At 36.2% G+C, this 27500-nt stretch overlaps 1 protein-coding gene across 3 annotated transcripts in view; it reads left to right on the forward strand.

The window, feature by feature from the left end:
* arhgef39 (Rho guanine nucleotide exchange factor (GEF) 39) overlaps positions 1 to 27500 on the forward strand; it is a 144612-nt gene that overhangs the window by 27852 nt on the left and 89260 nt on the right. For 2 of the 3 annotated variants that reach the window (XR_005635612.1, XM_039769435.1), the window contains exons 3-6: positions 726 to 820; positions 10144 to 10264; positions 11131 to 11249; positions 23329 to 23399. Coding sequence is in view for 2 of the 3 variants with exons in the window: in XM_039769435.1 (XP_039625369.1) it covers positions 726 to 820; positions 10144 to 10264; positions 11131 to 11249; positions 23329 to 23399 (406 nt within the window). In the remaining variant the exon portion in view is untranslated. The remainder of the gene's footprint in view (positions 1 to 725; positions 821 to 10143; positions 10265 to 11130; positions 11250 to 23328; positions 23400 to 27500) is intronic. The other variant, XM_039769436.1, reaches the window with a different exon arrangement.

A 27500-nucleotide genomic window follows, 5' to 3' on the forward strand; every position in this document is an offset into this window, starting at 1 on the left:
CCTAGTCAAAGTCCTGACCTGAATCCAATTGAGATGCTATGGCATGACCTTAAAAAGGCGGTTCATGTTAGAAAACCCATCAAATAAAGCTGAATTACAACAATTCTGCAAAGATGAGTGGGCCAAAATTCCTCCAGAGCGCTGTAAAAGACTCCTTGCAAGTTATCGCAAACGCTTGATTGCAGTTATTGCTGCTAAGGGTGGCCCAACCAGTTATTAGGTTCAGGGGGCAATTACTATTTCACACAGGGCCATGTAGGTTTGGATTTTTTTCCTAAATAATAAAACCATCATTTAAAAACTGCATTTTGTGTTTACTTGTGTTATATTTGACTAATGGTTAAATGTGTTTGATGATCAGAAACATTTTGTGTGACAAACATGCAAAAGAATAAGAAATCAGGAAGGGGGCAAATAGTTTTTCACACCACTGTATATACTGAATAGCGAGCAGTTTATCACTCAGTACAGAATTTGTGCTTGGACTAACTTAATTTTACCACACAATTATTTGGCGACCCATCACAGACATGTCTGTGGCCATAGGAAACACTAGACTATGTTCTGTTCACTATTAAAAGGCTTTTTTTAAGGTACTGTAGTAAAGAATAGTTATAATTTAATGTTTTAATGTTGCTTTTTTGTTTTTGGAGCTTGTGTATTCTTTATCAGTTCATTTTGTTTTTGCCTATGTAAATATTCTCTTAATTGTTTTGTTTTGGCAGTATTTTATTGACATTTTGAAAGCAAAGGGAACACTAAAGCCCAATATCCATGATGCGATATTCAGTTCAATAAAATCGATTCATTCAGCCAATCAGTAAGTATATATACTACCTTTAAAATGTCAATACTGCGGTAATAATACTGAAACTATTACATGATTTAAAATGGTTCAGAGGAGACAATTGTCAAAAGCAATATGTACTTCCTTTAATTAAAATACTTTTTAGTATTAAAATTTGTTCAATATAATGGAGTAAGCACATTTTGTTATTTATTATTTTCACTATCCTCTGTAGCCATTTGTTGTTTGTTTTGTTAAGGTTGTGTGCTTTGTTTTTTGTTTGTTTTTTACTTAGTGTAAAAATTAACCATGGCTTAATTTTTTTTAGGAAATGTTTAGGAGGTACATATAGAATAGTAAATAGTTAGGCTTTAGGTAGATAATATGAAAACATAAGATGAAAGATGTTTAATTGGCTTTTATCAATTATAATTATGCAGGTTTAAGTGATATCCATTTTAGATTGTAGTTTGCATAAACTAAGTTTACTTATATCATGCAAAGCTGAATATTGGACCTATAACGAGGAAAGTCATTTTTATGTGAAGGAAGTGTCACTTTTATGTATACAAATTAACATCTTCATCTTTGGCACTGGTATATGTAATGGTGCAAAACTTTTCTGCCAGCCATAAGTAGTCTTAAAATTGACATCTTTTGCAGTAGTGTAACATGTTAAACTTTGCTAGTTATCCCTATTTTATCCGCACTAAAAGGTGTAGGGACGTTTAAGTTACCATAATTCTACCTTTTTAATTTTGTTTTTTTTTTTTGTTTTTGAGCTTTTACTACCTTGTAGTGCTGCTTTGTTGTGATCAAGTGTGAAAAAGTTTGGAAATTACATAATATGGGCAAGTTTGAATAAGTATAAAAAAAATGTTCAAATTCGAAGATGATCAATTATCGAAGCATTAAGCTGGAAAAAAAACACAGAAAATGTATGCATGGCATAACATTCAGGTGCATTTGGGGATTTAACTGAATTGAAAGGTGTAGATTTTAATTTTTCTATAGTTCATCAGAGTCTATTATCACATTTTTGTTTATTAAATATTTTTGTAATGAGTCCTGTTTAAGAATAACAGTAATAATAGAATGCAATTATATTCATTAGTAGGCTGCTTTGAATCCACACTTTTTTAGTAATTTACATAGTCATGTTTTAAAAACGTAGCAAAAATTAGCTTGTGGTGGCTGAATAGCTTTTGCGGACAGCAGATTACAACTGAAATAATGCAATATTGGCATTGATTGTTATTCTGCTGTTTAGCTGTTGGTTGTGGAGCCTTTGTAACTAATACTAATTACAATTTCTTAAACATAACATTTTTGAAAGAAGTACCTGATAAGACTTGTAACTTAAGAACAAAGAACATAAGAAATTTGACAAATGAGAGGAGACATCGGTCCATCAATCCATTTGTTTAGCTAATAGTTTAGCTGTCCCAGTCTCATCCTAATAAAGGTTATCAAGGTTTCTGCATCAACTAGTGTACATGTCTCGGTAGTTTGTTCCAGAGTCCCGCAACTCTTTTTGTAAGGAAGTACTTCCTGGTTTCTGTCATAAATGCACTTCCCCATAATTTCCACTAATATCCTTGAGTACGTGATTCACACTTATGCTGAAAGAATATTGATGGATCTACTTTATCTTTGCATTTGAGATTTAAAATACCTGGATTACATCCCCACGCAGTCTCCTCTGTCTGAGCCTAAACAGATTTAATTTGTTGAATCTGCTGGAATAGAGCTTGAGCTTAAGTCCTGGAATGCACTTGGTTGCTCTCCTCTGCATAGCTTCAAGTGCAATGTAAAAATGTTACATAAATGGTTGCAAATGATTCCAATTTCCTTAACCAAGGAGCCAATAGTCTGCTGGATTTTGCCCCAGAAATATAGTTTAGGGTGCTAGTGTGATGAATCTCACATTCAATGTTGTGTAGCAAGCAGAGGTTTAAGTCATGCCTAGTTCTGGAAATTAAAATTTCACATTTGAGGCATAACACATGAGGGCATGCAGTTTCCAAAGAAGTCATATGTGACTGAAAGTTGTTAAATGTTTTTTTTAACTGTGCTAAATTGTTTGAAAATGAAATGGGAAGACATCATGAAAATAGCGCTTTTGATAGCTAGCCGGGTATATACAGAGTCTTCTATTGTGTCCTGATTAATAAACACATTTAACTGGTAAAACAATTTTTGGCATAAATATTTTGAACTAAGTTATTGTTGAAACTCTAGCAAAGAGCATCTGAGAGAAGAAAGGTAGAGATTTGATAGTATGTACAGTATTTATGTTCCATTAAAGAAATGAAATAATTCTTGCACCTAGGGTTATCACAATATTATTTTCGATACTTAATATGGTATATAATGTAACTCAATAAAATATATTTAAGTAGATTGTTTTTATGCTTTTAGATCTTTACAAAACAAATAATATAATTTTCAGTCATTGTAACATTGAAATAATTAACTACAGTCGTAGTCTGTAGCCTTGGTCTTATCTTTAATGCGCATTATGGCCCATCCCAAAAACTCCAGTTCACAGTCACACACAGCTATTATCTTTTATAGGCAAATTTGTGTTTCACAGTTGTGCTTGAAAGTTTGTGAACCCTAAGAAGTTCTATATTTCTGCATAAATATGACCTAAAACATCAGATTTTCACTCAAGTCCTAAAAGTAGATAAAGAGAAACTAGTTAAACAAATGAGACAAGAATATTATACTTGGTCTTTTATTTATTAATATAATCTATATCAATTCGAATATTACATATTTGTGAGTGGCAAAAGTATGTGAACCTTTACTTTCAGTATCTGGTGTGACCCCCCTTTTGCAGCAATAACTGCAACTAAACGTTTCCAGTAACTTTTGATCATTCCTGCACACCGGCTTGGAGGAATTTTACCTCATTCCTCCATACAGAACAGCTTCAGCTCTGGGATGTTGGTGGGTTTCCTCACATTAACTGCTTGCTTCAGGTCCTTCCACAACATTTCGATTGGATTAAGGTCTGGACTTTGACTTGGCCATTCCAAAACATTAACTTTATTCTTCTTTAACCATTCTTTGGTAGAACAACTTGTGTGCTTAGGGTGGTATGTCTTGCTGCTGACCCTCCTTCTATTGAGATTCAGTTCATGGACAGATGTCCTGACATTTTCCTTTAGAATTCGCTGATATAATTCAGAATTATTTATTCCATCAATGAAGACAAGCCGTCCTGGCCCAGATGCAGCAAAACGGGCCCAAACCATGATACTACCACCATGTTTCACAGATGTTATAAGGTTCTTATGCTGGAATGCTCCAAACATAACACTTTTCATTTAAACCAAAAAGTTCTATTTTGGTCTCATCCGTCCACAAAAAATTTTTCCAATAGCCTTCTGGTTTGTCCACATGATTTTTAGCAAACTGAAGACGAGCAGCAATGTTTTTTTTGGAGAACAGTGGCTTTCTCCTTGCAACCCTGCCATGCACACCATTGTTGTTCAGTGTTCTCCTGATGGTGGGCTCATGAACATGAACATTAGCCAATGTGAGAGAGGCCTTCAGTTGGTTAGAAGTTACCCTGGGGTCCTTTGTGACCTCGCCGACTATTACACGCCTTGCTCTTGGAGTGATCTTTGTTGGCCGACCACTCCTGGGGAGGGTAACAATGGTCTTGAATTTCCTTGAATTTGAGGTCATATTTATGCAGAAATACAGAAAATTCTAAAGGGTTCACAAACTTTCAAGCACAACTGTAGCTGGCTTCTTTAAACAGTATCAGGAAACTGCAACAAAACCGGGCCATTATTAAAGCTCAAAGGAAAATGCACCATGCTGCTGCATTAACACAGACCCCATAACATGGCTGCCACTTCTAGCTTAATCCAATTCACTTTCATTTTAGTTATCATCCCAGAGTTAAATTTCAATGATAATACACCAAGTATATTAGCACGCAAAGGAGTACCACCACTGTTTATGCACTTGAACACTAAAAAGTTATAACCTTTATATACTAAATGTGATGTGCAATTTAAAATTAAAACCACACATAATGCAGCAAAAGAGAATAACACACTATAGCAGCACGCTTTGAAACGGGAGTTTTAAAAAAAACGAAGTGACAGAGCCCTAGTGCTAAATAGTGTTGCTCCAGAATGTACAGCCAAGAATAAAATTGTCCCTCAGGTAAAATGTGTTAAACATTTGACTGCAAAAAAAACTTTTAACCTGTAGAAAAACAACAAATGTGTATTTTTAACAGTGGGATTTACTGTATAAGGTAAAGCAAGTAGCATAAATTTAAATCATAAGCACGTTTGCTGAATTATAGATAGGTTCCCATCTAGTTCCAAACGTAGCTACCAGAAAGATTTCAGCAATCAGTATTATTTATTTATAAAAAAAGGAAAAAAACACACACTTCCAAGTGTCTTTTTTTTAAAAGTTTTACTAAAATTCAAAGTAAGCTGTTTACAGAAAAAATAAAGAAGAAAGTTGATAATAAACATAAAGAAAAAAAATCCTTGTCTGGGGTGTTTCATTTAAGGGTTAAGTGTCTTGGTCACATTTTTTAAAGTTTCAATGTATTATCACATATACCACGACTGTTCAATCATCCAAAAACGATACTAAAAAAAAGCTGTGTATGTGTTTTTTTTTTGTTTTTTTTTGTTTTTTGTTTTAATCAATACAATGGACTGAGAGATAGCAAAATTTCTTTATTTCTTTATTGCTCTTTTGTTTGTTGATTGATTATTGATTTGTTTATTCTCAAAATTATACACAACTGGTCATATGAACTGAATGATTTTTTAAAAGATTTTGTTGCATTAAAATAAAAAAATAACAGAGCTAGTTTAATGAATTTGTATTAAAATGTTTAATATTGCCACTATTAGACCAGTGAACATACAATACAAGAAAAACCAAATGATTTTTTCCCCATGTATTCCTTGTAGCCACATTTGTCCAAAATTACCAAAGTTCTCTTGCTTTTAGTTTACTTCATAGAACAGTTCAGGCAATAGTGTGACACGTTTTCAAATAAATCCATAATCCATATATCTTCTTTTTAAAAGTTTTAGTAAAATTCAAAGTAAAAAGCTCTCACAAAAATAGAGAAAAAATTAATATTACAAAGAAAAGGAGAGTTCTGTTTAAGACTTATTTATCTTGTTTCATTTTTCTCTGTTTGGTCATATAGTCATATTACATGTGTAATGATGATAAGCACAGTCAGAAAATTGTATGCCAATGTCCTGTTTATAAACTAATCTCACAGTCCATGTTGCAACAAGACTGTTTCGTAACTGGTGTGGACACTAGAGGGTGCTCCAGCTCCCCCAAACCCAACACTGCCAGGCTCAGGTCAAGTTTAAAAAGGAAAACATGCTGTAATATAGGAAACTCTTTCCAAAGTGTTTCCCACCACAGCCACAAGTATGTACAAGCACAACAGTGCACAATTATTCTTCTTTCTCTATTTGTTGTTGCCTCCTCTGTTCCTCCCAGCAAGCTTCATCCAGCTTCCACCCAACTCTGGGCTCGTCCATGTGAAGCCGGCAGGTCCTCTTATATTGGTCAACCCGGAATTGCTTCTGCTCTTCCGCCCACGTGGTCTGTAAGCACTTCTGGATAAAGCGGAAACCCAATGCCGTACGACTCCTCAGTCTTTGCAGCACCCAGGGTTGCACCCACGGTACCCAACAGGGCTAAGGTAAAGAACTCTAAGTCCAATGATGCCCTGTAGGAATCCAGGGCACCGCTGCAACCCAGTGGAGTTATCTTCTAGTGTTCTGGGGGTGGCATTGCACTAAAGAAGCTGCCTCCTCCATCCTTCTGTCGCTTGGGTGTCCTGGCTGGGTTTGGCTGTCAGCCATCCCTTACACTGGCTTAATTACCATTCTGTTATAAAGAGATAGCTAAGAAAGTTCTATTTCATGTTAACTTACAGGGGGTAAAATACTATACCATAATCTAAGTAACTATGAGAAACTGATATTCTATTGAAATTAAACTTATGTGAATTTAACATTAGCATTAAGGTTCTAAGATTGGCAGTTACACTTATAGTGCAACAAAAAATGTATGTTTTAGAACTGTGTAGACATTGCATTGATTTTTTAAGGTAATATTTGATTGTTGTTTTTCCTATAAAGGCCTATAAACCCTAACTTCTACCACTTTTAGCAAGTAGAGTTGTCCCTCTTATGGATCAACTTTATCTGTTTGTAATGAGCTGTTTTGAAACTGCACAAAGCACAGGTGGATGTGGCATTTGTCCCAGTAGACATGTGTATTTCCAGAGCATTGTGGTGGATGTACTTTGAAGAAGCAGTCTTTATTACCCACTGGTTTATCCAAATTATTAACCAGGTGTGGATGTGAGTGTGGGTGGAAGAACTTGTCGCAGCTAAGAGTATTTCTGAGAAAGCCAAGAGATGTATCGAAATCCCTGAACATAGAAACTTCATAACGTCCATTGCTAAGTGATGGTTTGTTAGGGTTCTGATTTTTTCTCAGTAGATATTCTTGAATGTACCACTTAGTCGGCTATTAATGTTGGTATTCACTGCCAATATGTTGAATATCTCATCTCCGTTAATTTGAGAAGTATTCATATGGGTTCAGGGTTTGTATCACTTCATTCTTATGTGTGGTGCTGCCAGTTGTAAATGGTTTATAGCATTTATGTCTTGCTTACTAGTAAGAACTTTTTCACCTTAGTTCATCATTCTGTATGATGTCTTTGTATCTTCTAACTCATCCTCAGTAGCAGCCTCAACATTCTCATCATCAAAGATGCGTCTCCACTGTCTTTTCTTTGTTTGACATATAGACATATATAGACCTATAGAAATATAGAAATTGCCAAAACCAACCTTTATAGGCCACAAAGGCTGTATGCCTTTTTCTTGTTACATACTTGCTGCAGCAATGTCAGCCAAAGAATGTCAGAGAAGCAGTGATGGAGCTGCAGAGATACCAAATTCTCAGCTCTCCGCCTTCCTGTAGTGATGCCGCAACAAACAAATGGTCACAAACTAGCAATAACTTAAAAAAATAAATAAATAAAAAAATGTAACCACAGAGTTCCAACCTTCATGTCATGGATTGGACATTTCAGGCAGCATATTTTTTTTTTAAGTCGCTCCGTTTTCAGTTGTTTTTCTTTTGTCAAGAAGATTAACACCTTGTAAATAGCAGTAAATCTTTCTTAATGAGACCCTGTGAAATAATGTTTTCTGATTCTTGGAGGGCCCTTTCAAGATTTTCTTTAATTGTCACTACTCCACCTGGTCAATTCTTATGCCTTTGTCCCATACCACCCTCCCTTACGCAGTCCCAGAGTTTGGCACCAGAAACTGGAAAATAGGTTTGCATTACTATGTACAGGCATTTAAAGTATGCATACTGGTGACCCACATCAGACCATCAGAACCTCGGTTGCAATAACATTTACATTTTGTAACCAGCGCAATGGCCATTTGGCTATATGTCAAATTGCCTGTCCCAGATTGAGCCATAAGTCGGCACATAACTGCAGTTCATTTGATAGGTAGTGCATAATTACATTAAATAAACTTTATTAATCCTATCGGGAAATTCTGAAATTCCCTCACTTCTAACCCTACCTACTTTAAATCAGTACTAACTCCACTATCTTCCTATTTACATCATTCAAGACGTGATATCCATAGTGATGGTCATTAAATTAAGAAAAAAATCCTGTGCTCCCTATATTGGCAACAGCTATAAATTAACTCTTTTTTTTAGCTCAGTTTATCATGTTAAAAATTACATCCAGCTCAATAAATTGATGCCAACATAAAAATAAATTGATATTTAAAAGGCCAAACGGTTTCTTAGTCCTCTTTGTGTTTTGTCTGTCTGCGATGGCCATCATATGTGATGCCTAGGGTTTCCCCATTGGAGTTTTATTTTCCCACCTCAATAATCTACTCTAATAATCCTCAATAGTCCACTCTGATTGGCTGTTGCAAGGCAGTTTTTGTCGAATCAAATACTGATTTTTTTTAATTGGATAAAACCAAGAATTGTGATGTCCATTACATTGGACATAGGGTGTGAAGAACTGTAGCCAAATATAGTGGCACAAAAATATTAATGTGTCAAGATTTTTTTTTGTAGTGTCTGCAGGAAACCAACATGTAAATCCACCCTCACAGTGGGAAAACACCTGTAGATGTCAAGTTGTCAGACTTCATATGGGTGAATGACACATTGAAGGACATGCTACCAGAGCCATGAAAGAGTCTCAGATATGCTGAGTAATAAAAGGAGCAGCAGAAAATCCACTTCCCTGTTTTTAGTAAAATTCTGGAATAGATAAGTTTGTTGATATTCATTTGATAAATTGGATTTTTGTCTGTTTTCCAGAAGTAGCATTCGGTGACTTGAATATTTAAATAATTAAGAAAATTCTTTGTAAAGGGCCTAGAATGCACAGAGCTATTGTCTGAACTATGCACCCTTTGGCATCTTTTGATTGTCGAGGAGAAGTCACATAGTTCAGAAAAGTTGCCATAGTTTGTGAAACTGAAGGAAGGATCTCATCTGTCTGTGTTCTCCTTTATCTCACAAAATGAACAATGTTCTTTATATTTCTGCCTTCAATTTCAGTTAATTTAGAGGAGAGATTTGCTATTTACTTGTCCATTGTTTGAATGATTTTTTTCTGTTGACTCGTGTATCTCAACAAGCTAAAAATCTTTTTTTGTTTATCTTTTCCTTTAGAAATATCCTGACAGATTATGTCAACACGTTTTTTGGCAGGACCTTCTTACAGTTCTAATTTGTCCTGTAATTGTTTGTTTTTTTTTTTGTTTTATTTTTTTAATTCTTGCTTATAATTGCCTTGTTGGAATCCTTAGTATCCTCCACCTCTGTGGATGGTAATTTCTTCATAGAACTAGTGCAATTGCCTCAAGTCTCTCTTTTCATTGCTGTAAGCGGCAGTACATACAGTGTCAGTTAAGTGAGAGAAGATGTGGCTTGTAAGTTTAGGAGGTTGTGTAAAAAGAAAATAAGGAAAAAGGTGAGTGTCTTCTAAGAGCCACACATTAACACATCCATCTGCTCCTTAAGGTCAAATGAAATTCTTAACCCTGACTTTTGTAATTTAAGGTGCTGGTTCTGCTAATTAAAAAAACGCATTTATTCTTTAATATTGTCAGGTACAGTGAATTGTAATTGGAGTCAGAGTTAGTGTATTTAGCCTAATCCTTATTTTAAATATAGTGCCAGGTGATTATTTTAATACCTTTTTAATTGGAAAGAAATATACACATTCCACTGAATTTTATTCTATCATATGTTTCTTTAATCTATAGGAGATTTCTGGGCAACCTGGAACATGGCGAGTTTGGACTAGGATTTGAAAACTTAAGCAGTCATCTGCATTTCTATAAAATATATGCTGATAACATGGAGAATGCTTTCAAAGTTCTGCAGGTAACAGCCCAATTCTACCACTAGGATGAAAAATAATATCCTTCATTTGCACAATAAACCTTTTAAATTAGGATGCTCAATCACCCTGCCATTTTCATTCTGACAACCAAGTGACACTATTTGCAAATAGATTTCATAAAGGAAAGGCTAACTGTCCGATTAAGGCTCATATTGTATGTAATTAAAAGTGGCTTAAGTGATTCAACCTCCATAATTTAGACTGCTACCAAAAGGGATATATATGCCGAAACAGTCATTGTTCATTAGTTCTTTTTATGTCATGTAACTTTTCCTAATAAATGCTAAACCAAATCTTTGAGAGGAAGCCTTGCCTTTTAAATTATTTAATTTATAAATAAAAAAAAAATCTTATGCTGAAAACCTTCTGACATTAAAATCGGGATGTCACCTTTGTGACATTTCCCAACCTCTGTACTTATTTATCTCTTTGAGACCCTGTACTCCAGAGATATCACTGTCTTAATTAAGAAGAAGGATGTAACCATGGTAAATTGACTGATTTAATTGATTAAGTACTAGCAGTGCAAGCAACATTGATTTTGGCAGTAGGTCTACATAAATGTAATTGTTGGAACATGGGGCCGTCTAATTACAGCTGTGGTTTGTCCTTTTCAACCTTCAGTCACACTTTTTTTTTTCCTCCCTGTGATAATGTAGCTAAGTGAGTTTTATAGAAATTATATATGCAATGAAATCGGCTTTTTTCCAGTGTTTAAGAATATAAAGTATTTGGAAATGTATTATATCAAAAGATATTAATTTTTTTCATTTTTGCATGATTTAAAAGTATAATGCATGCTTTGTTTAATATGTATAAATCAGAAACTTTTGATGGTTTTTTTAAGATTCAAATGAAGAAAAACAAGTCATTTGCTCGATTTAAGAAGTTGCAAGAAACAAGGCCGGAATTCAGAGGCTTGGTACTAGAAGATTTACTTACGCTTCCTCTCCAACGAATTCAGCAGTAAGTTATTTATTGCCCCCCAAAAAATTACAGTATATATAGCATATTGCTCAAATGTTTTATTGTGTTTCACCATCCACTAATTACACCATGACTCCTTAAATACAGTAGTTTTTTAACCTGTTTAGTAGGATTTGACACCATGTGTTATGTATTTGTATGAAATAATATATGTGAATTTTTATGCATTTTTACACTGTAAGCAGCCTTTGGATCAAATTGTACAGCATCAAAGATGATTAGTTTACCCAATAATCTGCATCTATACTTAGAATGTTCATCAATTATACTTTTCGTTTATGCAGTTTCCAGTTCCTAGGAGGATAATACTTTAGAAAAAGAAGACAGAAAAAAAGTCAATAAAACAATTCAAACATGAATTTTTTAATATGTTTTTACATGCTTTTTAAAATCTTCATTTCCTGAATTTCTGTGTTGGGTTTACAGTTCTTACTTATTTTATTTCATCAAGCCTTCTGACTTTTTATGAAATTTATTTGGGTGTTATTCTTTTCTGTAATGGTTCTTTAGACTCTTCAGTGAGATTACCATGAGCAAGACTATCTAGTCTCACGCTTATTCCAAATAGTAATGAAATAATTTTCACCCACTTTCACAGAACAAATTGTCAAGGTGCTTTAGAAAGTACACAAGAGTACCCAGCTCAAACCAATAAAAGGTACTGAAAGTGAAAATGTATAACAAAAGACTTAAAAGCAGTTCATGACGTCATAACTCACAGTATTTCCAAAGATCAGCAGCTGCAGTTGTGAACTTTGACAACCCTTCTGACTAGAAGGTGTGTAATTGAACATCAGCTTTAGATTTAAAAAAATACAGTAATGTATTTCACAAAATGCATAAAGAATGAGGGCAGTTCCCCACTCACAGCGTGCCAGGTAGGGAATCCATTCCTGGACGGGTTTATCCATTCCCGGGAATTCGGGAGTCGCGCATGTCATTCCCGGGAATCCCGGGCTCCCGGGGATGACACAGTGCACGGGCATCTCACATGTGAACGGTTTTAGAACGACCGACACTTATTTTTAATAAAACTACTGCAATATATTGACACCAATAAAAGACTAACCTTATCTACAAGCAATTCATGCCATCATATAAGTACATGTATCTAGTTCAGGGGTGCCCACACTTTTTTGGCTTGCAAGCTACTTTTAAAATGACCAGGTCTAAATGATCTCCCTACATTAAAAATGCTATATATATCTATCTCTCTATCTCTCTCTATCTCTATCTCTACTAATAAAAGGCAAAGCCCTCACTCACTGACTCACTCACTCACTGACTCATCACTAATTCTCCAACTTCCCGTGTGGGTGGAAGGCTGAAATTTGGCAGGTTCATTCCTTACAGCTTCCTTACAAAAGTTGGGCAGGTTTTATATCGAAATTCTACGCGTAATGGTCATAACTGGAAGCAGTTTTTCTCCATTTACTGTAATGGAGATGAGCTTCAACGCCGTGGGGCGGAGTTTAGTGTGACATCATCACGCCTCCCACGTAATCACGCAGTACATAGAAAACCAGGAAGACCTGAAAAAAGCGCTGAAGAAAACATGCATTATATAATTGAGAAGGCAGCCAAACAATAAGAAGCGAGCGAGTGACATATACAACCATATTCATGAGTTCTGCTACTTCGGAAACAAAGCACGATGTAAACCTACACTTTAAATTAAGTTCATAGACAGGCTGGCGCTGGCGTTTGTAATTTAGTGCCTGCCCATATAAGGCCGTCCGTCAGCGGCAATCCAATAGCAAACTGCCACGGGTGAAGGACTGTGCTTATGGAGAGGAAGATGAGATGGTCAGGGTGGTGTTTGACACAAACTCAGCGAAACTGCGAGAGAAAGGACTAAGGTAACATTAAATAAAGCTATGGACATAGCACGAGATGGCACCAGCACAGCTGGGAACCTTCGATGCAAGTACACCGAGTGGCTCACGTGAACTGGCGAGTGCACAGATAAAAGCAACAGTTCCAAAGAGCGCTGAACAAAACCGAATTACACAATTGAGAAGGCAGCAAAAATATGAAGCGTCTGATAAGCATATTCATAAATGCAGCTACTGTGGAAACAAAGCACACGGTGGAAAAAGTCAATGTCCCGCTAAAGGAAGACAGTGTAAAAAAAATCTGTGCATGCAGTGTGTCAGGTCTCAGATAAAGAAGACGAGCTGTTTATTGATGCAGTAAGAAAGCGAATCGATGAATGAAACCTGTCATCTTTACAGCGATTGACAAACACGGAATGTAACTTGAACACAACACATCCTACAAATATGAACCTGATTGAAAGAAATAATGATAATCAAATCCTTGATGACAGCAACACTCAGTAACACTCACAAAACAAATACTGTATATTGACAGTCATGTTACGTTATTTTTATAATGTTCCCTTTTCTTTTCTACCTTTTTAACACTACTTCTCGCTTGCGACACGCTGGTATATATATACTCGAATAATGGATACTTTATTAGCCATCAATGATTGTTTTGGTAAAGCCATACTCAGTGTATTCATTAGATGAGCGGTAAAAAGTAAGAGCGAGGGAGGATGACTCATTGAGGCATGCAGGCTGTAGTGCGTGTCAACTCTATCTGAATTGCGGGATCACATTTGAAAAAATATATCTTTTCAAGTTCTATTTAGTCCATATGTGTCAAACTCAAGTGCCGCGGGCCACATCCGCCCGCGTGTAATTATATCCGCCGCGAGATCATTTTATATACTGTATTATTGTTATTAAAGCCCGGGTATATGAAGCGCGCTGGTAACACAATAAACTACAGATCCCATAATGCAGCGCTTCAGCTGCCTTGCCGAACACTTACGTTAATCAAGTCTACCTTATGATGCTGCAAGTTATTGCGAAGCTAGAGTTATTGCGCACTGAGTTTGCACGGCGCTTTGGTGACTTTGAAGAACAAAAAAAGTCCGTCTACATGCGGCTCGAACCTTGTGCATGTTTGGTAGCACATATCTGTGTGAGAAGCTCTTCTCAGTGATAAAGACTAACAAAACAGCACACAGGAGCCTCACTGATGAGCACCTGCAATCCATCCTGAGAATCTCCACAACACAGAACCTCACACCAAACATAAACGAACTTGTGGCCAAAAAAAGATGCCAGGCGTCCAGCTCTAAAATGACATATGAGCAAAGACAACTGAATGATTTGATTTGTTATTGCACGTAAGAGCGGGAGTCAACCGTTTTAACAAACAGCGTATTGCACTGATACTGAAATAGCTGTGCGTGTATATATGTAGATATGTATGTATATGTATATATATATATGTTTATATATGTGTGTATGTATATATATATATATATATGTATATGTATTTGTGTATATATATATGTATATGTATTTGTGTATATGTATGTGTGTGTGTATATATGTAGATATATATGTATGTATATATATATATAGATATATATATATATATATATATATATATATATATATATATATATATATATGTTTATGCGTGTGTGTATATATATATATGACAACAACACTCATCACTCACAACAGTGACAAAACAATTACATTGACAATCAGGTTACGTTATTTTCAAAATGTTTCCTTTTCTTTTCATTGCTTCTTTAACACACTTCTCATGTAAGCGCTGGTATTTTGTTTATATATATATATATATATATATATATATATATATATATATATATATATATATATATATATATATATATATATATATATATATATATATATATATATATATATATATATATATATATATATATATATATATACTGCTCACAAAAATTAAAGGAACACTTTTTTTATTGGGCCTGGCATGAAATCAATTAAACCTGTCTGATAATTTTCTGGTTGGTTAAGCAGCTGAGGTCATTGTTAATCACTTTCAGCTGTATTGGTGTTCATGGACTTAACGACAGGTGCACTAAAGTGGCAACAATTAGAAAACCTCAAAACAGGACTGGTTTTACATGTGGAGGTCATTTCAAGTTTCTCCCTCTTGATCATTTTTGGCTGGTTTTCCACTCGTGCTAGTTTTGGCTTGAGTAATCATTTCTACTGGCAGTATGAGGCGATTCCTTAACCCTACAGAAGTTGCACAGGGTGTCCAACTTCACCAGGATGGCACATCCGACACGTGCTGCAGCAAGAAGGTTTAATGTGTCTCCCAGCACAATCTCCAGAACATGGAGGAGATTTCAGGAGACTGGCTGTTATTCTCGGAGAGCTGGACAGGGCCGTAGAAGGTCCTCAACCCATCAGCAGGACCGATACCTGCTCCTTTGTGCAAGGCGGAACAGGCTGAGCACTGCTCGTGCCCTACAGAATGACCTCCAGAGGGCCACTGGTGTGAATGTCTCTACCCAAACAATCAGGAACAGACTTCATGAAGGTGGCCTGAGGGCCCGACGTCCTGTAGTGGGCCCTGTGCTCACTGCCCAGCACCGTGGAGCTCGACTGGCATTTGCTCAGGAACACCAGAATTGGCAAGTCCGCCACTGGCGCCCTGTACTTTTTACATACGAGAGCAGGTTCACCCTGAGCAGCTGTGATAGACATGAAAGAGTCTGGAGAAGACAAGGAGAACGATATGCTGCCTGCAACGTCGTTCAACATGACAGGTTTGGTGGTGGGTCAGTGATGGTCTGGGATGGCATATCCATGGAGGGATGCCCAGACATCTATTGCGTAGGAAATGATGCTCTGATTGCCATAAGGTATCGAGATGAAATCCTTGAACCCATTGTCAGACCCTACGCTGGTGCAGTAGGTCCTGGTTTCCTCCTAATGCACGACAATGCCTGGCCTCGTGGCAAGAGTATGCAGGCAGTACAATTCAAACAATTGAATGGCCTTCACGATCCCCTGACTTAAACCCAATAGAACATCTGTGGGACATTATGTTTCGGTCCATTAGGCGCCAGGTTGCTCCCTTAGACTGTACAACAGCTCAGGGATGCCCTCATACAGATCTGGGAGGAAATGCCACAAGACACCATCCGTCGTCTCATTAGGAGCATGCCCCGACGTTGTCAAGCATGCATACAAGCTCGTGGGGGCCACACAAGATACTGAAAAGCATTTTGAGTAACAGAAATTAAGTTTTTGAAAAAATGGACTAGCCTGCCACATCTTCATTTCACTCTGATTTTAGGGTGTCTACACAATTGAGCCCTCTGTAGGCAGAAAACTTTTATTTCCATTAAAAGACTTGGCATCCTTTTGTTCCTAAGACATTGCCCTGTCGTTATTTGTATAGATATCCAACTTCATATTGAGATCTGATATATCTAATGTGATTCTTTAAAGTGTTCCTTTAATTTTTGTGAGCAGTGTATGTATGTATATATATATATATATATATATATATATATATATATATATATATATATATATATATATATATATATATATATATATATATATATATATATATATATATATATATATATATATATATATATATATATATATATATATACACATATATATATATATATATACATATATATATATATATATATATACATATATATATATATATATATATATATATATATATATATATATATATGTGTATATATATATATGTGTGTATATATATATATGTGTATATATATATATATGTGTATATATGTATATATATATATGTATATATAGCATAGTTTTACTGTCAAATAATGCAAAGTGTACGTGACACGTGTTTCGCCCTTTATGTTGCGTCACGGCGTGTGGTTCGTTTATTTGACAGCGTGTAGATCGGGGTAATTGCATTCATGGCATTCGTAGTCTGAATCACAATCTGATTGTATGGGTGGTTACCTACCAGGTAACGCTTGTGTCGGCAAACATCCACCACGGTGCCCACTTCAGTTGTGAGAAGCAGGTCATAGAATGTTGCAAAGTTTTACTGTCAAATAATGCAGAGTACGTGACACGTGTTTCGCCCTAATTCTGGGCTCATCAGGCATACACGCTCACTGCACGTCAGCGTCAGAGGCGAAGCCATGGCGTGTGGTTCGTTTATTTGACAGCATGTAGATCGGTGTAATTACATTCATGGCATTCGTAGTCTGAATCACAATCTGATTGTATGGGTGCATGTGGCATGACCAGTGTATTAGAAGGAAAGCGATCTCAGACTGGCTGCCCTGTATGTCAATTAAGTGGCAAATGCCATAGGGAGGGAATATATGATAGACTAACGTTTTTTTTTTTTATTTAAAAAAATTCTTTTGAATGCAATGCGATCTACCTGATCAGATACTGATACTCTTGTTCTAAACAACGCCCGTGCTTGCCGTTGCTCTGAAACACCGCCATTTCAGCTTTTACTGATGCATTCAGTTTCTTGGCACAGATAATGCGGATGCAACACACTGACACATTGCAATTTCAATTTGCTGTTCAAAACTGTCGTCTGAAGACGTCAATGAAGTCTGCCCTGTCCCAGCATTTGTGAGCTGCAGAGTGCAGACTCCTCCCAGTCCACTATACTCAATCTACGTTTCAAAAGATTATTCCAAATAAACCTAATATTTACATTTTATTGTATTGTAAGCTAGAAGCAGGAAGCAGTGATTTTACTGCTGAAAAAGCTCATAATAATTTTACTAATACAGGTGCTGGTCATAAAATTAGAATAGATTAGAATATCGTGACAAAGTTGATTTATTTCAGTAATTACATTCAAAAAGTGAAACTTGTATATTAGATTCATTCATTACACACAGACTGATGTATTTCAAATGTTTATTTCTTTTAATTTTGATGATTATAACTGACAACTAATGAAAGTCACAAATTCAGTATCTCGGAAAATTAGAATATCAATTAAGACTAATGCAAAAAAAGGATTTTTAGAAATGAAACTAAAAGGTATGAACATGAAAAGTATAAGCATGTACAGCACTCAATATTTAGTTGGGGCTCCTTTGGCCTGGATTACTGCAGCAATGCGGCGTGGCATGGAGTAGATCAGTCTGTGGCACTGCTCAGGTGTTATGAGAGCCCATGTTGCTCTGTTAGTGGCCTTCAGCTCTTCTGAATTGTTGGGTCTGGTGTATTGCATCTTACTCTTCACAATACCCCATAGATTTTCTATGGGATTAAGGTCAGGCGAGTTTGCTGGCCAATCAAGAACAGGGATACCATTCTCCTTAAACCAGGTACTGGTAGCTTTGGCACTGTGTGCAGGTGCCAGGTCCTGTTGGAAAATGAAATCTGCATCTCCATAAAGTTCGTCAGCAGCAGGAAGCATGAAGTGCTCTAAAACTCCCTGGTAGATGGCTGCGTTGACCTTGGACCTCAGAAAACACAATGGACAAACACCAGCAGATGACATGGCACCCCAAACCATCACTGACTGGAAACTTTACACTGGACCTCAAGCAATGTGGATTCTGTGCCTCTCCTCTCTTCCTCCAGACTCTGGGACCTTGATTTCCAAAGGAAATGCAGAATTTACTTTCATCACAGAACATAACTTTGGACCACACAGCAGCAGTCCAGTCCTTTTTGTTTTTAGCCCAGGTGAGATGCTTCTGACGCTGTCTCTTGTTCAAGAGTGGCTTGGCACAAGGAATGCGACAGCTGAAACCCATGTCTTGCATACGTCTGTGCGTGGAGGTTCTTGAAGCACTGACTCCAGCTGCAGTCCGCTCTTTGTAAATTTCCCCCACAGTTTTGAATGGGTTTTGTTTCACAATCCTCTCCAGGGTGCAGTTATCACTATTGCTTGTACAATTTTGTCTACCACATCTTTTCCTTCCCTTCGCCTCTCTATCAATGTGCTTGGACACAGAGCTCTGTGAACAGCCAGCCTCTTTAGCAATGACCTTTTGTGTCTTGCCCTCCTTGTGCAAGGTGTCAATGGTCGTCTTTTGGACAACTGTCAAGTCAGCAGTCTTCTTCATGATTGTGTAGCCTACAGAACTAGACTGAGAGACCATTTAAAGGCTTTTGCAGGTGTTTTGAGGTAATTAGCTGATTAGAGTGTGGCACCAGGTGTCTTCAATATTGAACCTTTTCACAATATTCTAATTTTCTGAGATACTGAATTTGGGACTTTCATTAGTTGTCAGTTATAATCATCAAAATTAAAAGAAATAAACATTTGAAATACATCAGTCTGTGTGTAATGAATTAATTTAATATACAAGTTTCACTTTTTGAATTGAATTACTGAAATCAACTTTGTCATTATATTCTAATTTTATGACTGGCACCTGTATATAATGTGTCATTTGTGTACTGTTCAACAGTGGTACAAATCCTCATCAGGTTCGTAAGATTTTATTTTGTATTTTTTATATTGTAAATAATTGTATTCTTCATAATGTTTTTGTAATTGGGAGGTTGAAATAGATTTTTGCAAAACTGCTTTTGTCTTCCTAGGACATTATTTATATTTTTTTAAATATTCCTGAACTTATAACACTACAAGGTAAATTATAAAATCATGATGATGGTGTTATATTTTAGAATTTATTTTTTTTTGTGAAAGCATTTTTGTATTTTGCAACTCTTTGTGCTATAATTTTAGGCATACAGTAGAATTCCTTTAGTACTGACGACTGAGAGCCTTAGGAAAACAATATGGTGGTAATTTTGGAAGAAATTGCCAAAAGCAGCCACGGTAATAAATCTTTAGTTATTATCATTATTATTTCACAGGGCCTCGTATGTTTTCTGATTCTTAGGGGGCTGTTTAAGTTTTGTTTTAATCAGTGCCGCTTGATGTAGATGCATTCAGTCTGTAGCTCTTTCCCTTACACCAGTGTTTCTTAACTTTTATGGTCCTGTGAGTCGGTTTTTGTTTATTGTTGATGCAAAAAGGTCCCCCTTGGTGAAATTAGCTCACTTAGATACAGAGAAATATATTACGCAGCGCTGCCTTTTGCTTAGGTGATTGACTGCGAACCAGCAACAATAACCCACAACCCAGTGGTTGAGAGGCTCTGGCTCAGTTGACCCATTTTCACCCACTCTTGAACCAATGACAGTAACCCACGACCCACCAGTAGTGCAATAGTGGTTGAAAAACACTGCTTTACATGGATTAGGCTTGCAGGTACCAAGACTCCTAAGAGTAGTTTGTGCTACTCCATACCGGCATTATGCCTTCCGGCCCACAGAACCTAAATTTCCAATGATCTGTACACTTTGTGACTGACATATGGCCAATATGACATAGGTCCAAATGTCCAGTCCCTAATGGAGCCATATATCAGCACCTGACTTTGTATACGTTCAGAAAAAATGACTTTTTCAGTAAGGCATACTGATTACATGATATGGAAGGACTAATGGAATGTAGTGCCTTTCAGAAAAAAAAAATGATTTGAGTACAGCTGTACTGAAATGCTGGAGCCTTTGCTGAATCACATAAGCACACACACATACTTTTACAGCAGATGTCTATACAAGTAAAGAAAGCTGTTTATTCTTGCTTTTGTATTCATTACTACTATGCATTGTCTTTGTACAGCTAGCACCAATTTGTCGTGTGCTTTGCTGTTCACTGCTGGATTCTGTCTATCTTGTGTGTTCTACTGTGTACTTAGAATTCCATATTCTGTGAAAACATTACATTGCGTTTTCAGATTGGGTTAAATACTTTTTTTTTTTTTTAGCAAACTGAAATAACTGTAGCAGTGATTATTTTTTAGATTGAACATATCTTATTTTTTTTTAATTGCATGTACTAAACAAATATGGAAGATTAAGTGATATTTTTTCTGTCATTGTATAGGAGTGTGGATTAGAGAAATACGAAATCACATTTTGGTAGCAACAAATTGGATTGGATTTTGGATTTTGTGAGGTTAAATGATTATGCAATTGAGGTCAAGTGTTCTAGATTTTATTCAGCCTTCATTAAAATGTAACTGTTAATTAATTCACAGTTAGTATTACTAGTTACTAGTTCCTGTTTATCAACAAGCATTTAGCGTCTGTAACTTTAATTCTGAAGTAACCTACATGTTTATGTATTACATGGTAAACACAGGAAGTTACAATTATTTTCTTTGTTGGTATTTAACACCGTCATATACATAACCACATATACTTGCGTCAAGGCATTTCAGAGTTGCCAGTAAACTAGTCACACATGCCTTTGGAATGTGGGAAGAAGAATAGAGTATCCAGAAAGAAAAAACACACCTAAACATAGAAAGAACGTACAAATTCCACAGACTGGCTAAAAAGGACCAAGGAACATGAGCAAGTAGTTTGGGGGAAAAAAACTGAATTAGCATAAGCTGCCCTAATTTGAGGGTGTTCATCACAAATGTAATGATTTACTTCATGAGAGAGAAGTAGATAATAAACAAGAATAGTTACGTCATATCTTTGAAATATTAAAATTTATGCTTAACTTTAAATTTTTAAAGTCTATATATTCTTGATTGTAATAGAAATTTGACAGTTTTCAACCTCTAATAGAAGCCCGTAGTAAAGGATCAAAAGTGACATCATATTCATAATGACTAACCTTGAAATTATCTAAAACAATACCCCACATGCTCATGTTTAAAATTTGCCAAATTGTGTAAAGAATGAAGTATCGAAAATATCATATTCTTAATCCGCAACCTCAAAATAGCATAAAATGACACTCTAAATACCTTTGTTACTGATTTCCGTTTTTTTCCAATTATTGTGAAAAGGAACTTTTGACTTTTATCTAATTGGGGGATGAACCCTCAGTGTCAGTTGATGTGTCATGCACAACTTAGGGTCCTTGTAATCATTTTTGCTAAAGGCAACTTTAGATTTACACTTTATCATATGGGTGTAACTTCTCTGCACAAAATTTGGTCCAAAAGAAGTGCTAAAAATAAATGTGTTTTTTTTTTTTTTTAGATCTAGAGACTCAAAAATCGGGTGAACATCAGAAAACTTGACATCTTGCATCACTGGTGTACTGCACCCTAACCCCGACACAGACAGGCAGGCCACAGGTTCAGCACACAACACACACCTTTATTTTTCACTTGGTAGCGCTTTCCCCTGGTTCCCAGACCCACAAGGATAGAAAACCACTAAAACACAGTCCCTTTGTCCGGAAGGACTTCAGGTGCCCAATGAGCTTCTTCCTGCAGCACTTCCGTGTGTGGTGGAAGTCCTACCAAATAGGTCCCCGTAAACGTCCAGGCGCCCCCTAGCAGTGGCCACGAGCCCCAGCAGGGTTGAGCTTCCATGCTTATAACCTGTGGCCAGCTGGAATCTCTGCTGATCTGGGGGAGAAACGACTTCGAAAATACTCTCTTCTTCCATGGTCGGGGGTCCTGGATGCCCACCACACTGGACATCAATAAGAGTCAAACAGTCTATCATAAGTTCAAATTTACTGGTGCCAATGTTTTAGGAGACACCGGATCAAAAAAAAAAAACCTGAAGCAATTTCAGATTAATAAAGACAGTACGCAACAGAGGTACTAAGGTTATTTGTTATTTTTATGAAAATTGGTGAATACTTAAAGGCAGGTCTTAAATCTATGGTTTAAATTTTTTTTGGATGTATCACTGTCCTAAAACAACAGACCCAGATGGTTCTATTTTGGCATTTTTGGAAAGCAGAGTTTTTTTTAATCATGGTGATTAAGTTTTGTTATATTTAGTTATATTTAACTAGCAAAGGAAAATTTTCTGGTCTTCAAAAATATTAATGTATAACAACAAGCAAACTCAGTACATTTACACATCATAGTTCTTTACCATATACATTTATTTGTTTGGACAATACTTATATCAGAATTGACTTACAACTTTTGAGGTGCAACTGGTTATGTTTTGTTTCTTTTTCCGATTGGAGCACAGGCAGGGAAAGCGACTTGCTCATGGTCACAGTGTCAGTGGTGGGGTTTGAACCCCACAACCTTAGGGTTTGAAGTCCAAAGCCTTAACCACTGCACCACACACCCTACCAATCATTGGTTTGTAAAGTAAGTCATTCTTTCCTGTAGTTGTAAAGCTTATGTTGTCTAATAGTTGACATTAATTTTAAGCAAATTTAACAGCATTCTTCATGTTTCTCCCAGATATAAACATTTTCTAAGAGACCTAATAGAAAATACCAGTCCTGATGGTTCTGATTTTCAACAACTTACAAGTAAGTCTGAATACAGAAGAGTTTGACTATTTCTTTTTTAAGTTAATTAGAAATATTTCCTTAATGTATATGTTTATTTTACATTATCTCTTAATTTTAATAATGGGTTTTTATTTTCTTAATGTAAGGTGTTATCCTAATTCTTTATGTTCTTTTATGTCTAGTGTCTTAATTTTTTCCTTCAATCTAATTGAACCAAGGAAACTTTGTTTAGTTCTTCAGTATCAGTATCTTGCTATCACTGTGGAAGTCTTCCCAAAACTTTTGTAGTTTAGACCAATATGTTTCTAAGTAAGGTCTATTTAAAATATTTAGAAGATTACATTAGTTGAAACACTTGAATCAAAACATCCACCTCTTGCATTCTTTTTTTTTTTTTTTATTATTATTAATTTTATTGCAATCCATACAAAGCAATCAAGTTTTTACAAAAAGAACAATTGAGTTAAGAACAGATCGATCCCCACCCCTGACAGAGAGAGCAAGCCAAACAGCGTAAAATTTAAGGCTTGTAAACATACCTAAATTAATAAATTCTCTGTGCTTAATGACCTTATTTTAAAATGTTACTGATTAGCTCCTGCCATGTTTTGAAAAAAGTCTGTACGGATTCTCTGAGTATTTGATTTTTTTCCAATTTCAAATAATATAACACATCGGTTTCCCACTGACTTAAAGAGGAGAGTTTGGGTTCTTCCAGTTTATCAGAATCAGTCTGGGTGCCAAAAGCGAAGTGAATGCAATCACAATTTGTTTGTCTTTCTCCACTTTAAGCCCCTCTGGAAGAACCCCAAACACAGCTGTTAATGGGTTAGGGGGGATTGTGAGTCCAAGGCTGTCTGAAAGGTAATTTAAAATTTTGGTCCAGAATAATGCTAATTTGGTGCAGGACGAAAACATGCGACCCAGTGAGGCTGGGACTTGGTTGCAACGTTCGCAGGTTGGATCACGCCCTGGAAACATTTTGGAGAGTTTTAGTCGAGACAGATGTGCTCGATATATAATTTTGAGTTGTATAATTGTATGCTTTGCGCATATGAAGCTCGAGTGAATTCTCTGCATTGCTACTTTCCACTCCTTTTCTGATATGTTAATTGAGAGATCTTTTTCCCAGTGTCCTCTTGGATCTTTGAAAGAGAGGGATTGTAAAATGATTTTATATATTGTAGAGATGGAGTCGAAGTCCTTGAGATTGAGCAGTATTTTTTCCAGCATGGATGAGGGTGCAAGATGAGGAAAATCTGGAAGGTTCTGTTTAACAAAGTTCCTGATTTGAAGATAGTGAAAGAAATGTGTAGCTGGAGTGTTAAATTTGGAATGTAATTGTTCATAGGATGCAAAGACGTTGTCTATATAAAGATCTCTAATCAAGTTAATTCCAAATTTTTTCCAGATATTAAAAACTGCATATGTTTGTGAAGGTTGAAAGATGTGGCTCTCTTGCAGAGGTGCCACAGATAGAAGCCTCTCTCTTCTTTGCACAGAGCAAGGAATACAAGGAAGTACTGCAGGATTTTACTTCTATTGCGGTCCATGCCTGTGTATGTTCTTCTATTTGTGTCCAGGTTCTTATCGCCTGTATATTTGCTGCCCAGTAATAAAACTGGAAGTTAGGTAGAGCCATGCCGCCTTCTGCCTTTTGTCTTTGTAGGGTCGCTCTTTTGATGCGTGGATGTTTTGAATTCCAAATAAATGAGGTTATTGTTGAATCTAATTGCTTAAAAATGATTTATTAATGTATATTGTAATGTTTTGAAATAAAAAAGGAGCTTAGGAAGAATATTCATCTTAACAGTGTTAATTCTTCCAGCTAGTGTGAGATGAAGGGTTGACCATCTATGCAAGTCTTGTTTAATTTTTTCCATGCAGGCGGTGAAATTTTGTTGATATAGAGCTTTATGTTTACTTGTGATGTTTACCCAAGGTATTTAAACTGTTCTGCAATGATAAAAGGTAGGGTATCTAATCTAATATTATATGCTTGAGAATTCACTGGAAAGAGTACACTTTTATTCAGATTAATTCTGAGACCAGAGATCTTTTGAAATTCTGTGAGTGCTGCTAAGACTGCAGGCACAGAATTTTCTGGATCCAATATATACAATACCATATCATCTGCGTATAATGAGATTTTCTGTTCCTGTCCTTCTCTGCTAATCCCCTTTATCTGATCAGTATTTCGACAATGTATTGCCAGTGGTTCAATGGCAATCGCAAACAACAGTGGTGACAAGGGGCATCCTTGTCTAGTGCCACGTTCTAGTTTAAAGTAGTCTGAGCAAATGTTGTTGATGCAAACTGAAGCTTCTGGGTTAGTATACAGTAATTTAATCCATGCACAAATGTTGGGCCAAACCCAAACTTCTCCAATGTAGTAAAAGGTATTTCCATTCAATCATGTCGAATGCTTTTCTGCATCCAATGATAATAATATTTCTGGGGTGTTTGATTTAGTTGGTGAGTACATTACATTAAACAGACGTCGAAGATTTGAAGATAAGTGTTGGCCCCTAATAAATCCAGTTTGGTCTTGTGATATTACGAGGGAGCACTTTCTCCATCCTTCTAGCTATGATTTTAGAGAGTATTTTAACGTCGTTATTCAGAAGTGAAATTGGTCTGTATGATGCACATTGTAATAAGTCCTTATTTTGTTTTGGAAAACAGTGATTAGTGCTTGGCGAAAGGTTTCTGGAAGAGATTGGTTATCTCTGGCTTCTGTAAATGTTGCTAATAGGAGGGAGCTAGCTGAGCGGAGAATTTCTTGTAAAATTCTGCAGGGTTGACATCAGGGCCTGCTGCTTTTCCACCTTGGAGTGACTTTATAGCATCTAGTAATTCTGATAATGCCAGAGGTTTATCAAGTTCCTCCACACTAAAAGCGTCTATTTGTGGTATCTGTAATGTATCCAGAAATGCATTAGATTGTGTATTGTCTTCTTTAAACTCAGTAGTATATAGGGATTTATAGTAGTCTCTGAAAGTGTGCATTATATTTTTGTGTTCGATTTTATCTCCGTTCGTGTTAGTGATTACGAGATTGCGTTGCACTTCTTGCTTGTGAATTTGTTGAGCTAAAAGCTTATTAGCTTTCTCTCCATGTTCATAATAATGATGTCTGGATTTGTAAATTAGTTGTTCAGTTTCTTTAGTTGTCAAGAGGTTTAATTCTGAATGTAGAGCCTGCCTCCTCCTATGTAGAGTCTGGCGTGTTCTTCATCTATTTTAGTAATTTCGCTTTTTATCTCTGCTACTTTCTTGGCTTCGGATTTATTTCTGTGGGAAAGATATGAGATAATCTGTCCTCTTAAGAAGGCCTTAAGAGTTTCCCAGAGTATTCCTGCAGAGATCTCAGGGATGTATTTGTCTCTAGAAAGAATTTGATTTGTTTGGATATAAATTCAGTACAATTTTCGTCAGCTAATAGAAGCGGGTTGAGGCGCCATCTGCGGGTGAGTGTATGGGGCTTAGTAATTTTAGCTCCAAGATCATAGGTGCATGGTCAGAAATAACAATAGCATCGTATTTGCAAGATTTAATCTTAGGCAAGAAGTTATTGTCTATAAAGAAGTAATCAATCCTTGAGTAGCAATGATGTACTGGTGAGTAGAAAGAATATGTTCTTGAATTTGGGTTTAAAAACCTCCAGGGGTCTGATAAGTTGTGATCAGTTATAAACTTTGTAATTATCTTTGCAGTGTTAGATGCTTCCCCTGTGGAGGAAGTCCTATCTAAAAGTGGATTTAGAACACAATTAAAGTCCCCAGCCATTATAACTTTATGAGTGTTCAGATTGGGAATGGATGCAAATAAATTTTGTATAAATTCCTTATCATCAACATTAGGTGCATAAACATTTATCAAAATCATTTTACAGTTAGATAAGTCTCCCATGACCATTACATATCTCCCTTCAGGATCCAATACTACATCTGATGCTACAAATGGTACTGTTCTATGTATGAGAATTCCCACACCTCTAGTTTTCTTTGTAAAACTAGAATGGAACATTTGGCCAGTCCAGTCTTTTGCAGCGGAACTGATCCTTGCTTAGTAAGTGGGTTTCCTGTAAAAATACTATTTTAGCATTTAGACCTGTTA

This window comes from Polypterus senegalus, chromosome 11, assembly GCF_016835505.1.
Source record: "Polypterus senegalus isolate Bchr_013 chromosome 11, ASM1683550v1, whole genome shotgun sequence".
NCBI lineage: Eukaryota > Metazoa > Chordata > Cladistia > Polypteriformes > Polypteridae > Polypterus > Polypterus senegalus.